Source organism: Bufo bufo, chromosome 3 (genome assembly GCF_905171765.1).
Source record: "Bufo bufo chromosome 3, aBufBuf1.1, whole genome shotgun sequence".
NCBI classification, from domain to species: Eukaryota; Metazoa; Chordata; class Amphibia; order Anura; family Bufonidae; genus Bufo; species Bufo bufo.
Genome location: NC_053391.1, coordinates 263,968,587 through 263,984,459, shown reverse-complemented (window position 1 = coordinate 263,984,459; position 15,873 = coordinate 263,968,587). Strand labels below are relative to the sequence as shown.

The window sequence follows — 15,873 nt, the reverse complement described above, 5'->3', positions numbered from 1 at the left end:
AAAGGGTTAATAACTATTCTCAAAGTGCTAGAACCCTTGTCCTATTCACCCTAATATAGATCTGTTAGGGTGAATAGGATGATTTTAATTATTACAATACTGGGGGGGGGGGGGGGGGGGCGCACTGCTCCACCAATAAAGATAAGTTACCCCTAAATACAAATATAGGCTTTGGGTACCAGCCGTATCACATTCCCGGTACCCTGCCTCAATGACGAGGCGCAGCGATTAGCTGAACCGCGGCAATTAACCCCCTCAGGTGCCACACCTGAGAGGTTAATTGCCCCAGTTCAGCTGATCGCATTCCCTGTTTTTGAGGCATGGTGCCGGGTATGTGATACGGCTGGTACCTATAGCTTATATTTATTTGTATTTAGGGGTAAACTTATCTTCATTGGTGGAGCAGTGGCCACAGCCCCTCACCACCTCCTCACTGCACTTGATATTAGTGGCAGCAGCCGCGTCACAGTGGGGATAGAGGGACTGGCTCCTTCTCCACTGTGCTGGCTGAGGATGAAAAGAATATGGCGTGGCCTGAGAGTGGCATGTGCCATTTTCTCTAACAAATACTAGGCTGCAGAGTAGTGCAACCTTGTATTGGTAAATGCTACAGAGATTCAAAAGGTGGAGGGCACTCGAATGGCTGGGTATATATAGAATCCGTTACAAATGTGAATTATAAAGGATTATTTATTATTTGTTTAAAATATATAACACCACTGTGTCTCAGCAATGTCTTGGCCACAGATAGTCAGTTGGACTATATATATCCCTCGGGGTTATGGATTACCTACTCATACAGGTGATCAGTCTGTATGGAGGTATCGGCAAAGCACACAGATATACACAGTATTATATTGTAAAAATCTAGATAAATAAAATCACATAAACAGGTAGTTGGGATCAAAATAAATAGCATAAAGAGCTGATGATGTCTTGAATATTTGTAGTCTTGCTCTTATGTCACAAACAAAGGTTAGCAGCCGTATAGAAAAAAAAGAGTAGTCTTACCCCATTTGTTGTGGGTCTCAGCTGTAGGCAGGTTCTATACTCACAGTACCCTGGACTGTGTAGGCTGTAGTCCGATCCTGGATGGCGTTGGCGCGCATGTAATTCGTTGCTCCCTCTGCGTCTCTCTTCGCTATGGCGTCCTGGCTTCTCATGCGGCGTTCCCACGTGGTGCAGAGGATAGCGTCCCACGTGACCGGAAAAAGTTGTTACTGTGATCAGCTGGGTAGTGACGTCAGCGAATTTATGGCCTGCTCTGTAGACATCATATAGCGATTTTTTTCCTTATGTAGCGATTTTCAACTTATTATATCGTTATAAGTCCTTGTGCTGTCTGTCCTATACCAAACGCGTTTCGGTGCACACTTGCACCTTCATCAGTGGTGGACAGTGTTATTAATCTCCTTCCTATTTATAGGGGAGGGATCATTAGAATATAGGACACTGGTAAGATGTGGAACAGATCTAGTTGGTATCTTTCCATGTGGGAATTCTTTATAATTTACCCATATACTAAATAATGGGATAATATACAGTAATAAATTAACACAATACTGTTATTAGAACCATGATGGTGGTAATCGAATGATAATATTATAAAAATAGGCTCCCAATCAGCATATAAAATAATAATAATCGACATAAAATCGGTCATCAGGTTATAATATTCGACAATAAAATCAGCCATCAGATTACATTAGTCGATGGGATATTTACAGTTTCCTCTGTTTCCATAATCATATTGTTACTGATATCCGTAATCATAAAAATGATACAGAAATTCTGATACAATATTATTGATAACTAAAATAAATGATAATAGTAGAAAAATAAAATCGACCATCAGATTATAATAAAATCGACAATCAAATTATAATCAATGATATTTTTAAATTCTTTAACTTGTGTCCATATTCACATTCTTGGTCTAATATCTGTTGATAGCTGATGTGCTGGTTAAAGGGAACCTGTCACCTCTACTATGCTACCCTTACTGAGCATTTCTAAATGTTCATTGTGTTACCCTAAACATCTAAATTACACTTTTCATTTCATTTGCAGACCAATTCAATAAGTATTATGCATTTTTGTACTTCCCGCCTTTTATGCAAATTAACATAAGAGTCATATCTTACTTGTCTGACCAGAGAAGAGTCATATTTTCAAGCTCTGACTCATCTCAGGTTAATTTGCATATGTATCAAATCGTTTTTTTATACACAATAAAAGCACACAGCTATGGGGACTGGGTATTGCGTATGTGCTAGCGGCCATCTATCAACCCATGTCCTAAGCTCTATACCCAAAATCCAGGTGACAGGTTCCCTTTAAGAATATGTATGTGGGGAGGGGGGCCCGACGGGGAGAGGGGCCCGACGGGGAGAGGCTGTCGAGGTGCTGATAGACAGCCGGACCTCGACAGACCGTCCCCAAGGGGCACACCTCCCTATAAAAATCTGAACAATTCTAGTTCTGCGTTAAGGCCAGCAGGGGCAATAGTCTCAAATTCGAAGATCTTACGGGATTCGGCCCTGGACATATTCGATATGATTGCCCCCTCTCCAGGATTTCTGTTTTTTTTCCAGCGCTATATAGGTTAGGCCAGAGGGCTCCTTGTTGTGATGTGTTTTGAAATGATGGGACACTGTGGTTCTCATAGCCCTTTTTTATGTTACCTATGTGTTCAGCTATTCTTTTTTTTTTTTTGAATAATCTCTTAGTGCGACCTATGTACTGTCTGTGACATGGACATTCCAAAATATAAATAACGTCTGTAGAATTACCAGATAGACTATCCTTAGGCTACTTTCACACTTGCGTTTGGGGCTCCGCTTGTGAGTTCAGTTTGAAGGCTCTCACAAGCGGCCCCGAACTGATCCGTAGAGCCCCAATGCATTCTGAATGGATGCGGATCCGCTCAGAATGCATCAGTTTGGCTCCGTTTGGCCTCCGCTCCGCTCAACAGGCGGACACCCGAACGCAGCTTGCAGCGTTTTCGTGTCCGCCTGGCCGTGCGGAGCCAAACGGATCCGTCCAGACTTACAATGCAAGTCAATGGGGGCGGATCCGTTTGACGTTGACACAATATGGTGCAATTTCAAACGGATCCGTCCCCCATTGACTTTCAATGTAAAGTCAGGAGTCCCTATTAATATACCATCAGATCGGAGTTTTCTCCGATCCGATGGTATATTTTAACTTGAAGCGTCCCCATCACCATGGGAACGCCTTTATGTTAGAATATACCATCGGATTTGAGTTACATCGTAAAACTCAGATCCGACAGTATATTCTAACACAGAGGCGTTCCCATGGTGATGGGGACGCTTCATGTTAGAATATATTGAGAACTGTGTACATGACTGCCCCCTGCCCCCCCTCCTGTAATTAACTTATTGGTGGCCAGTGCGGCCCCCCTCCCTCCCCAGTATTAATTGTAACCAGTGCGGCCCCCCCTCCCTCTATATTCATCGGTGGCCAGTGCGGATTCCCAGTATTAAATATGACCAGTGCGGCCTCCCCCTCCCTCTATATTTATTGGTGGCCAGTGCGGATTCCAAGTATGGCTTCCCCAGTGCGGCCTCCCCTCTCCCTCCCCCCCCCTTAATTAAAATCACCCCCCCCCATCATTGGTGGCAGCGGAGAGTACCGATCGGAGTCCCAGTTTAAATCGCTGGGGCTCCGATCGGTTACCATGGCAACCAAGACGCTATTGCAGTCTTGGCTGCCATGGTTACTTAGCAATAAATACAAGCATTATACTTACCTGAAGAGCTGCGATGTGTGTCCGGCCGGGAGCTCCTCCTACTGGTAAGTGACAGGTCTGTGCTATAGGCAATGCGCCGCACAGACCTTTCACTTACCAGTAGGAGAAGCGCCCGGCCGGACACAGAGATCGCAGCTCTTCAGGTAAGTATAATGCTTGTATTTATTGCTAAGTAACCATGGCAGCCAAGACTGCAATAGCGTCTTGGCTGCCATGGTAACCGATCGGAGCCCCAGCGATTTAAACTGGGACTCCGATCGGTACTCTCCGCTGCCACCAATGATGGGGGGGGGGGGGGGAGATTTAATTAGGACTGGGGGGAAGAGGGGAGGCCGCACTGGTCACAATACTTGGAATCCGCACTGGCCGGCCACCAATGAATATAGAGGGAGGGGGGCCGCACTGGTCATATTTAATACTGGGGAGGGAGGGAGGGGGAGGCCGCACTGGTCATATTTAATACTGGGAATCCGCACTGGCCACACCGATGAATATAGAGGGAGGGGGGCCGCACTGGTTACAATTAATACTGGTGAGGGAGGGGGGCCGCACTGGCCACCAATAAGTTAATTACAGGAGGAGGGGGGGGGGGGGGGGCCTGCAGCATCTGCCAGGCAGCAGGGGGCAGTCATGTACACAGTTCTCAGTATATTCTAACATGAAGCGTCCCCATCACCATGGGAACGCTTCTGTGTTTAGAATATACTGTCGGATCTGAGTTTTCCGAAGTGAAAAATCTGATCTGAAATGAACAGTTATGCAAACGGATCCGTTCTGAACGGATGCAAGCGTTTGCACTATAGGAGCGCATCCGTCTGTGCAGACAACAGACGGCTCCGCTCCTAACGCAAGTGTGAAAGTAGCCTTAATTGTGTGACTAAAGGAATTTTGTTTAGACTGAACCTGTGTGTTTTTTTTTTTGGGGGAAGTGCGTTAGTTTACAGTTTTATTGCAACTTCCACATCTATTGAAGCCTTTTAAGTTGAGCCAGTTCGATTTAATGCTTTCTTTTTTTTTATTTTATTTTTTTATTGTGGGTGCAATCTTCAAACGTAAATTAGGTGCTTTAGTATAAGAGATTAGAGGATTGTTCGGCAGGGAAGGGCCTATGATTTTATCTCTTTGCAGGTGATGCCAATGCTTGCGTATTAGTGAATTGATTTTCTTGTATTGACCATGGAAGGGAAGGATTATCCGTATCTTGTCCCCCAATTCCTCCTGTTTCTTTTTGCTATCAAAGTTTTTTCTTTCCATGTTTCCTACCTTGGTTAAGGCCGAATCTAGGGTATCTACTGGATATTGTTTAATTAAAAACTGTTCTTTTAATACTATTGCTTCCCTTTCAAAATCTTCATCTAAAGTGCAGTTTCTCTTGAGCCTTCTAAAGGGATGTTAACTAAAGGCTCGTAGGGATGTTAACTAACCAGCGGGGGAGATGGCAACTAGTATATAATATTTGTCCATTCTTCATCACTGGTTTATGATATGTACTGCATTAGAAGTTTGGTGCCTCTGATTTATATTTTGAGGTCAAGAAATTCAATCTCAGAATTACTGATCTTAGTAGTGAATTTTAAGTTCCTATCGTTAACATTGATCTGTGCTAAAAACTCATTTAGATGTTCTTCACTATCCTGCCAAATAAAAACAATGTCGTCAATATAGCGACGCTAGAGCACCAGACTTGTCACCAGCCGAGGTGTAATGACCTCATGTTCCCAATGTGCAAATTTGGTAAATGGCAAATCCTGGTATCAAATCGATCCGGGTCTAAAAGTATTGATAGTTGGATACCTGCTGCAACCCTAGCACCAGCACTGCACTGCACTGCACCCTGACATTGCATAGCTGTGCAGGCATACGCACACTATGTCCTGAAGATGTACACTCTCAGGACCTAGAGCAGCACACCTGCGAAAGGTGAAAAGGAACACTCACCTCCTCCTTTCCTGTACCAATGAGCGCTTCCCCCAATGGAATGGCACATTAGTTAATACTGTGCCCCCCCCCCCCCCCCCTGATTTCTAACAGGCTGCACAAAACTGCCTCAGGAGCCCCATGTTTGAGACCCCTGATAAACAGCATATATGACCTTTCCAGTCACTGCTTTACTAAATATATACAGTCGTGGCCAAAAGTTTTGAGAATTTCATAAATATTGGAAATTGGAAAAGTTGCTGCTTAAGTTTTTATAATAGCAATTTGCATATACTCCAGAATGTTATGAAGAGTGATCAGATGAATTGCATAGTCCTTCTTTGCCATGAAAATTAACTTAATACCAAAAAAACCTTTCCACTGCATTTCATTGCTGTTATTAAAGGACCTGCTGAGATCATTTCAGTAATCGTCTTGTTAACTCAGGTGAGAATGTTGACGAGCACAAGGCTGGAGATTATTATCTCAGGCTGATTGGGTTAAAATGGCAGACTTGACATGTTAAAAGATGGATGATGCTTGAAATCATTGTTCTTCCATTGTTAACCATGGTGACCTGCAAAGAAACGCGTGCAGCCATCATTGCGTTGCATAAAAATGGCTTCACAGGCAAGGATATTGTGGCTACTAAGATTGCACCTCAATCAACAATTTATAGGATCATCAAGAACTTCAAGGAAAGAGGTTCAAATCTTGTTAAGAAGGCTTCAGGGCGTCCAAGAAAGTCCAGCAAGCGCCAGGATAGTCTCCTAAAGAGGATTCAGCTGCGGGATCGGAGTGCCACCAGTGCAGAGCTTGCTCAGGAATGGCAGCAGGCAGGTGTGAGCGCATCTGCACGCACAGTGAGGCGAAGACTTTTGGAAGATGGCCTGGTGTCAAGAAGGGCAGCAAAGAAGCCACTTCTCTCCAAAAAAAAAAACATCAGGGACAGATTGATCTTCTGCAGAAAGTATGATGAATGGACTGCTGAGGACTGGGGCAAAGTCATATTCTCAGATGAAGCCTCTTTCCGATCTTTTGGGGCATCTGGAAAAAGGCTTGTCCGGAGAAGAAAAGGTGAGTGCTACCATCAGTCCTGTGTCATGCCAACAGTAAAGCATCCTGAGACCATTCATGTGTGGGGTTGCTTCTTATCCAAAAACACAGCCATGAATAAAGAATGGTACCAAAACACCCTCCAACAGCAACTTCTTCCAACAATCCAACAACAGTTTGGTGAAGAACAATGCATTTTCCAGCACGATGGAGCACCGTGCCATAAGGCAAAAGTGCTAACTAAATGGCTCGGGGACCAAAAGTTGACATTTTGGGTCTATGGCCTGGAAACTCCCCAGATCTTAATCCCATTGAGAACTTGTGGTCAATACTCAAGAGGCGGGTGGACAAACAAAAACCCACTAATTTTTCAGTCGGGAATTGGCCCAGAAGTTGATTGAGAGCATGCCCAGTCGAATTGCAGAGGTCCTGAAAAAGAAGGGCCAACACTGCAAATACTGACTCTTTGCATAAATGTCATGTAATTGTCGATAAAAGCCTTTGAAACGTATGAAGTGCGTGTAATTATATTTCACTACATCACAGAAACAACTGAAACAAAGATCTAAAAGCAGTTTAGCAGCAAACTTTGTGAAAACTAATATGTGTCATTCTCAAAACTTTTGGCCACAACTGTACATGTGTATTATAACCCTTTTAACATATGCAACTTTTTGAAAGTGTGATGTGTTTTTTTTTTTTTGTGCCAAACCTAAAAGGTATATGAAATGTAAATGAAGGACTTCTTTTGTTTTAGTGGAACCACCTTTTGGCTCAAACTGTCACAAATAGCTTTTCTGACACCACCGTAATATTAATTTTTTTGTTTTTTAGGACTAACCTCAGTGGTATAATTGAAGCGATTCCAAAAAGCAAAAAGAATAAAAGGTGTCAACTACATTCTCTAGACACACACAAACCAAAACCTTTGGGGTAAGTTCTTAAATAATCATGTGTTTGGGCTGCAGAGGGGGCCCCCTTCAGAGGGGTGTTTATTGGACTAAAATTGAAAGGTTTAAAATAAGAATGGTTCATGGTACCAGCTGCCATAAATCCTTAGGTACAGCAATTAGAAATGGTTATCAGTGAGGTCTGCATAAACCTCACTCTTGATTTCTAAAGGCTATATCCCTAGCTTTATGGCAGCTTAAACTGTGTTTTAAATAGATTGATTCCTGCATCAGTACTGCAAATAAGCAGTCTAGATTACTTTTTATTTTCCTGCTCCCCACCATTCCAACCACTGTGGGCATTGAAACCTGCAATAAAATACATACAGGTGAAACTCGATAAATTAGAATATCGTGCAAAAGTCCATTTATTTCTGTAAGGCCTCATGCACACAGCCGTTGTGCGGCTGTTTTGTGTATTGGGGACCGCAATTGCGGTCCCCAATGCACGGACAACATCCGTGCAGCGGGCCGGACCCATTCAATTTGAATAGGTCCGTGGTCTGTCTGCACTGCAACCTGGTCCTCTGGAACCTGGTCCGTGGTCTGTCCGCACTGCAACCTGGTCCACTGCAACCTGGTCCGTGGTCTGATATACCTGCTACCTGGTCCTCTGGTGGTCCATTTTGCTTGGATCGACCACCAGAGGACACAGACAGCTCTGTAAGTAGCACCAAGCACCACACTACACCCCCCCCCCCCCCCCGTCACTTACTAACCCCTGATCACCCCATATAGACTCCCTGATCACCCCACTGTCATTGATCACCCCCCTGTAAGGCTCCATTCAGACGTCCGTATGTGTTTTACGGATCCGCAAAACACTGACACTGGCAATGGGCTTTCCGCATTTTGCGCATCCGCACATTGCCGGAACTATATAGAAAATGCCTTTTTTGTCCGTAATTGCGGACAAGAATAGGACATGTTCTATAGGCTCTACAAAAAACGCAGTGTTCGCCCGATCAGGCATGGCGAGTTCATAGACAATTTTTTTTTTTTGGCATAATTTAGCAGAAATTGTTTGTTTTTTTTCTTACAAAGTCTCATATTCCACTAACTTGTGACAAAAAATAAAATCTCACATGAACTCACCATGCCCCTCACGGAATCCAAATGCGTAAATTTTTTTAGACATTTATATTCCAGACTTCTTCTCACGCTTTAGGGCCCCTAAAATGCCAGGGCAGTATAAATACCCCACATGTGACCCCATTTTGGAAAGAAGACATCACAAGGTATTTCGTGAGGGGCATGGCGAGTTAATGTAAAATTTTATTTTTTGTCACAAGTTTGTGGAAAATGAGACTATGTAAGAGAAAAAAATATATCTATCATTTTCCGCTAACTTGTGCCAAAAAAAATATATTCTAGGAACTTGCCATGCCCCTCACGGAATACCTTGGGGTGTCTTCTTTCCAAAATGGGGTCACTTGTGGGGTATTTATACTGCCCCGGTATTTTAGGGGCCCTAAAGTGTGAGAAGTAGTTTGGAATCCAAATGCGTAAAAAATGCCCTGTGAAATCCTAAAAATACTCATTGGAATTTGGGCCCCTTTGCGCACCTAGGCTGCAAAAAAGTGTCATACGTGGTATCGCCGTACTCAGGAGAAGTAGGGCAATGTGTTTTGGGGTGCATTTTTACGTATACCCATACTGTGTGTGAGAAATATCTCTGTAAATGAAAACTTTTTAATATTTTTTTATACAAAGTTGTCAATTTACAGAGATATTTCTCTCACCCAACATGGGTATATGTAAAAAGACACCCCAAAACACATTGCCCTACTTCTCCTGAGTACGGCGATACCACATGTGTGACACTGTTTTGCAGCCTAGGTGCGTAAAGGGGCCGAAAGTCCAACGAGTACCTTTAGGCTTTACAGGGTTGCTCAAATTTAGCCCCCCCCCCCCCCAAAATGCCAGAACAGTAAACACACCCCACAAATGACCCCATTTCCGAAAGTAGACACCCCAAGGTATTCGCTGAGGGGCATATTGAGTCCATGAATGATTGAACTTTTTGTCACAAGTTAGCGGAAAGGGAGACTTTGTGAGAGAAAAAAAAAATATCAATTTCCGTTAACTTTTCCAAAAAAAAAAAAACTTCTATGAACTCGCCATGCCCCTCACGGAATACCTTGGGGGGTCTCCTTTCCAAAATGGGGTCACGTGGGGTATTTATACTGCCCTGTTATTTTAGGGGCCCTAAAGCGTGAGAAGAAGTCTGGAATCCAAATGCCTAAAAATGCCCTCCTAAAAGGTACTCATTGGAATTTGGGCCCCTTTGCGCACCTAGGCTGCAAAAAAGTGTCACACATGTGGTATCGCTGTGCTCAAAAGAAGTAGGGCAATGTGTTTTGAGGTGTATTTTTACATATACCCATGCTGGGTGAGAGAAATATCTCTGTAAAATGACAACTTTGTATAAAAAAATTGGAAAAGTTGTCTTATACAGAGATATTTCTCTCACCCAGCATGGGTATATGTAAAAAGACACCCCAAAACACATTGTCCTACTTCTCCTGAGTACGGCGATACCACATGTGTCACACTTTTTTGCAGCCTAGGTGCGCAAAGGTGCCCAAATTCCAACGAGTACTTTTAAGGTTTAACAGGGCATTTTTACGCATTTGGATTCCAAACTACTTCTCACACTTTAGGGCCCCTAAAATGCCAGGGCAGTATAAATACCCCACAAGTGACCCCATTTTAGAAAGAAGACACCCCAAGGTATTCCGTGAGGGGTATGGTGAGTTCATGTAAAATTTTATTTTTTGTCACAAGTTAGTGGAATATGAGACTTTGTAAGAAAAAAAAAAAAAAAAATTAAAATCATTTTCCGCTAACTTGTGACAAAAAATAAAAACTTCCATGAACTTACTATGCCCATCAGCGAATACCTTAGGGTGTCTACTTTCCGAAATGGGGTCATTTGTGGGGTGTTTCTACTATCTGGGCTTTGTAGAACCTCAGGAAACATGACAGGTGCTCAGAAAGTCAAAGTGCGTAAATTCACATTTTTGCACCATAGTTTGTAAACGCTATAACTTTTACCCAAACCAATAAATATACACTTATTGCATTTTTTTTAAATCAAAGACATGTAGAACAATAAATTTAGAGAGAAATTTATATAGAAATGTAGTTTTATTTGAAAAATTTTACAACCGAAAGTGAGAAATGTCATTTTTGTGCAAAAATTTCAGTCAATTTTGATTAATAACAAAAAAATGTAAAATGTCAGCAGCAATGAAATACCACCAAATGACAGCTCTATTAGTGAGAAGAAAAGGAGGTAAAATTCATTTGGGTGGTTAGTTGTATGACCGAGCAATAAACCGTGAAAGTAGTGTAGTGCAGAATTGTAAAAAGTGGTCTGGTCATTAAGGGGGTTTAAGGGGTTGGGGCAGAATCTACAACTTCTTCCCCGCTCACATCAGGTCTAAAAAAGAGGACACTGTGTTGAATTGGACGGGCCAGGAGCCACATCCCATTCAAAAAAAAATTAAAACCTTTCGGATAGTCAACTTTTTTTTTACATTTTTTTTTTTTTTTTTTTTTTTTGTACAGTACAGACCAAAAGTTTGGACACACCTTCTCATTCAAAGAGTTTTCTTTATTTTCATGACTATGAAGGCATCAAAACTATGAATTAACACATGTGGAATTATATACATAACAAACAAGTGTGAAACAACTGAAAATATGTCATATTCTAGGTTCTTCAAAGTAGCTACCTTTTGCTTTAATTATTGCTTTGCACACTCTTGGCATTCTCTTGATGAGCTTCAAGAGGTAGTCCCCTGAAATGGTCTTCCAACAGTCTTGAAGGAGTTCCCAGAGATGCTTAGCACTTTTTGGCCAGTACCTCGGCTAGGAGAGTGAGGGAGATCGAGGCCTTATCTTGCAGACCACAATATTTAACCGTCCTGGATGACAGAATAATTCTAAAACCTGAACCATCCTTTTTGCCGAAGATATTTACAAAGTTTACTGCCAACAAGAAATCTCATTACTTCTTTAAGCCCACAGGCTAGGTCCAACAGAGAAATTAGTTTCCGCAACTTAGACGTCAGGAGGTGTGTCTTCGCCTACCTGCAAGCTACTAGGCAAATAAGAAAGTCTCATCGCCTTCTACTTCAAAATGCAGTGCAGAACAAATGTCAGGGGGCTTAAAAAAAAAAAAAAAACTATCTCCCGTTGGATTAAAATGACTATTGCTTACAGGGAAAAGGGTGTTCCCCTTCCTTTGCATCTGAAAGCTCATTCGACAAGAGCAATGTTAACCTCCTGGGCAGAAGGTGCTTCTGCTTCCTTTGCCCAGATTTGTCAGGCTGCCATCTGGTCCATTCCGTCCACTTTATTTAAACATTACAGACTAGATGTCTCAAATAGGGACCTTTCCTTTTGGTCGTAAAGTCTTATCTGTTTTCTTTGTTAATCCTCCTGCTTAGTGCCGTTGGGAAGGCGTATGGAAAAGATGATAATTACACTTAGTGGTAATTGGATTTTCCATTTAGCCTCCACAGCGGCACTGGGAGTTCCCACCCTATGTTATGTTGCGTATTTTGATATTGTCTTTTGTTGTGTTTTGTTAGTAATGTATACCTTCTCACCAGAAAATTATATAAATATTCCTACTCCGCATCACCTATGTTTCCTTGGATACTTACTTGACAAGGTAAAGGGGAGGAGGCTTTTAAATCTTTTTGTTTCTCCACGTTGTTTACAGTCCCCGGGAGGCGGGGTAACCTTCTGTTTAGTGCCATTGTGGAGGCTAAATGGAAAATCCAATTACTGCTAAGTAATTATCAACTATCACAGTCCCTCCCTGCACTCTTCTGTACACAGCACACCCTGGACATGGCTGGTACAAATTATCAGTCCTCATCTCCACCTAACTCGCCAGAGGAACTGAGCAATGCAACAGCATCAGAAAACCACACAGCCCAGGGGTTTAATGCCACCGAACTGTATGAAAACGTGAAACAAATGTTCAGACAAGAACTTGAAAATGCTGTATCAGATATCTCCAAACAAATGCATGATCTTGGCCAAAGGGTAGATGGAGACTAAAACAGAAGAAATGATAGATATTCTTCATGCTGATAAAACACATCTAGATGACGTTGAGATGAAACTGGCACAATTAGAACTGAAAAAGGAAGACCTAGGAAATCGCTCAAGAAGTGTGGCTTTGAACGACACGGCTCTAAACCTATTTCACGCCCTACTACCGCAAGCTGACCACCATAATTTCCGTATAGATCGCATACATAGAGCGCTGAATAAACCAAGAAAACCCTTCTTGCCACTCGATGTCATCCTTAAACTGCACTACCTTGAGGCTAGGGATATGCTCCTTGCTGCAGCAAGGAACATCTCGCCCTTACCATGAATAAACTGTACTGTTCAGCTATTTGTTGATCTTGCACCATCCAAGCTACAGCGCAGACGACAATTGCAACCAGTTGTATTAGCCCTACAGAAAGCGGAGTTTTGATATCGCTGGGGCTTCCCTTTTCGGCTATCATTCCAAGTTAAAGGCAAAGACCAGAGTATACGGTCCCTGGAAGAAGGACAAGAAGCACTTTGGCTAGCAAACATACTGATGGTCTCTCATCCACAGTCCAACTCAAGCCCCGCTTCCTCAGCGCCCAGCAAGACGCTGGGAGAATAGCCAAAGGCCACAACATTCAATATTGGCCAAACCAGCTACCTGAAATCACTGGACTGATAAATATTATCTACTCACTTCAGCTGTTTATATGGTATACAGTAAGGTCCATTAATTTTGGGACATCAACACAATTCTAACATTTTTGGCTCTATAGACCACCACAATGGATTTGAATTGAAACGAACAAGATGTGCTTTAACTGCAGACTGTCCGCTTTAATTTGAGGGTATTTAAATCCAAATCGGGTGAACGGTGTAGGAATTACAACAGTTTGCATATGTGCCTACCACTTGTTAAGGGACCAAAAGTAATGGGGCAGAATAATAATCCTAAATCAAACTTTCACTTTTTAATATTTGGTTGCAAATCCTTTACAGTCAATTACAGCCTGAAGTCTGGAATGCATAGACCTCACCAGACGCTGGGTTTTATCCCTGGTGATGCTCTTTTAGGCCTCTACTGCAACTGTCTAAAGTTCCTACTTGGTTTGGGGGCATTTTCCCTTCAGTTTTGTCTTCAGCAAGTGAAATGCATGCTCAATCGGATTCAGGTCAGTGATTGACTTGGCCATTGCATAACATTCCACTTCTTTCCCTTAAACTCTTTGGTTGCTTTTTGGTCATTGTCCACCTGCCCTGTGAAGCGCCGTCCAATGAGTTCTGAAGCATTTGGCTGAATAGGAGCAGATAATATTGCCCGAAACACTTCAGAATTCATCCTTCTGCTTTTGTCAGCAGTCTGATCATCAATAAATATAAGAGAACTAGTTCTATTGGCAGCCATACATGCCCACGCCATGACACTACCACCACCATGCTTCACTGATGAGGTGGTATGCTTAGGATCATGAGCAGTTCCTTTCCTTCTCCATACTCTTCTCTTCCCATCACTCTGGTACAAGTTGATCTTGGTCTCTTCTGTCCATAGGATGTTTTTCCAGAACTCTGAAGGCTTTTGTAGATGTCGTTTGGCGAACTCTAATCTGGCCTTCCTGTTTTTGAGACTCACTAATGGTTTACATCTTGTGGTGAACCCTCTCTATATTAACCCTGGTGAAGTTTTCTCTTGATTGTTGACTTTGACACACACACCTACCTCCTGGAGAGTGTTCTGGATCTGGCCAGCTGTTGTGAAGGGTGTTTTCTTCACCAGCCAAAGAATTCTTGGGTCATCCACCACAGTTGTTTTCCGTGGTCTTCCGGGTCTTTTGGTGTTGAGCTCACCGGTGCGTTCCTTCTTTTTAAGAATGTTCCAAACAGTTGTTTTGGCCACGCCTAATGTTTTTGCTATCTCTGATGGGTTTTAGTTTTTTCAGCCTTATGATGGCTTGCTTCACTGATAGTGACAGCTCTTTGGATCTCATCTTGAGAGTTGACAGCAACAGATTCCAAATGCAAATAGCACACTTGAAATGAACTCTGGACCTTTTATCTGCTCATTGTAATTGGGATAATGAGGGAATAACACACAACTGGCCATAGAACAGCGTAGAAGCCAATTGTCCCATTACTTTTGGTTCCTTTACAAGTGGGAGGCACATATGCAAACTGTTGTAATTCCTACACCGTTCACCTGATTTAGATGTAAATACCCTCAAATTAAAGCTGACAGTCGGCAGTTAAAGCACATCTTGTTTGTTTCATTTCAAATCCATTGTGGTGGTGTATAGAGCCAAACATGTTAGAATTGTCTGTCCCAATATTTATGGACCTGACTTTCTTGTATTTGAACCTATCGATAAAGGCTACCTAGTGTAGTCCATGTGAGCAATTAATGTATGATATGTAGTCTACCTTTACAGAATGTTCTGTGTTTTTGATATCCTTTCAGATTTACTATCCCTTAATATTGGAGATTTTGCTCCGTTTTTTTTTTTTTGACAAAAATGTTTATTAGTATTGCGCCATGATCTTGAGAAACATTATAGTATCATCCAGAGTACAGTAAAGTTCACATTTCCACAATCTTACATGCCATACATAGTTAATGACCTATCAATGTTAGGATACACCAACACAATACATTTTTTATTTTATTCTCCCTCTCCCCCCCCTCATAATACAAAAAAATAAATAAAAAAATGATCGTAAACCAAGTACAAAACTATCAAGGGAATACACATCTCTCTGAGCTCCCTACTTGTTCTCCATCATCGATACCCCTGATCGTGGCACATCATTGACTCCTCTGTCTCATCCTATCCTAAGACACTAACGGCTTCAGACCCTAAGCCTTCCCAGCTGTCCCTTGATATCCTCCTGCAAATACCAGGCTGTTAGGGTAAACTGCTTCATGGCCACAGATGTTTCTGCCTCCTCCATGTAATTTAACATTAACTTTTTCCAGGTTTTATACAACTTTTTCCCGGCTGTTTCTTTTTTCTCCAATTGCTTCCAGCCATTCTAGATGATACATATGATGTAGACGTCTAAGTAACTCTTCCTTTGATGGGATCCTTGGCTCCAGCCAAGTAGATAGCAGGCACCTTTTAG

At 42.3% G+C, this 15,873-nt stretch overlaps 1 protein-coding gene across 2 annotated transcripts in view; it reads left to right on the top strand.

The window, feature by feature from the left end:
- GGNBP2 (gametogenetin binding protein 2) overlaps positions 1 to 15,873 on the top strand; it is a 350,746-nt gene that overhangs the window by 121,974 nt on the left and 212,899 nt on the right. For both annotated transcript variants that reach the window (XM_040424123.1, XM_040424122.1), the window contains exon 4: positions 7,583 to 7,681. In XM_040424123.1, the coding sequence (XP_040280057.1) occupies positions 7,583 to 7,681 (99 nt within the window). The remainder of the gene's footprint in view (positions 1 to 7,582; positions 7,682 to 15,873) is intronic.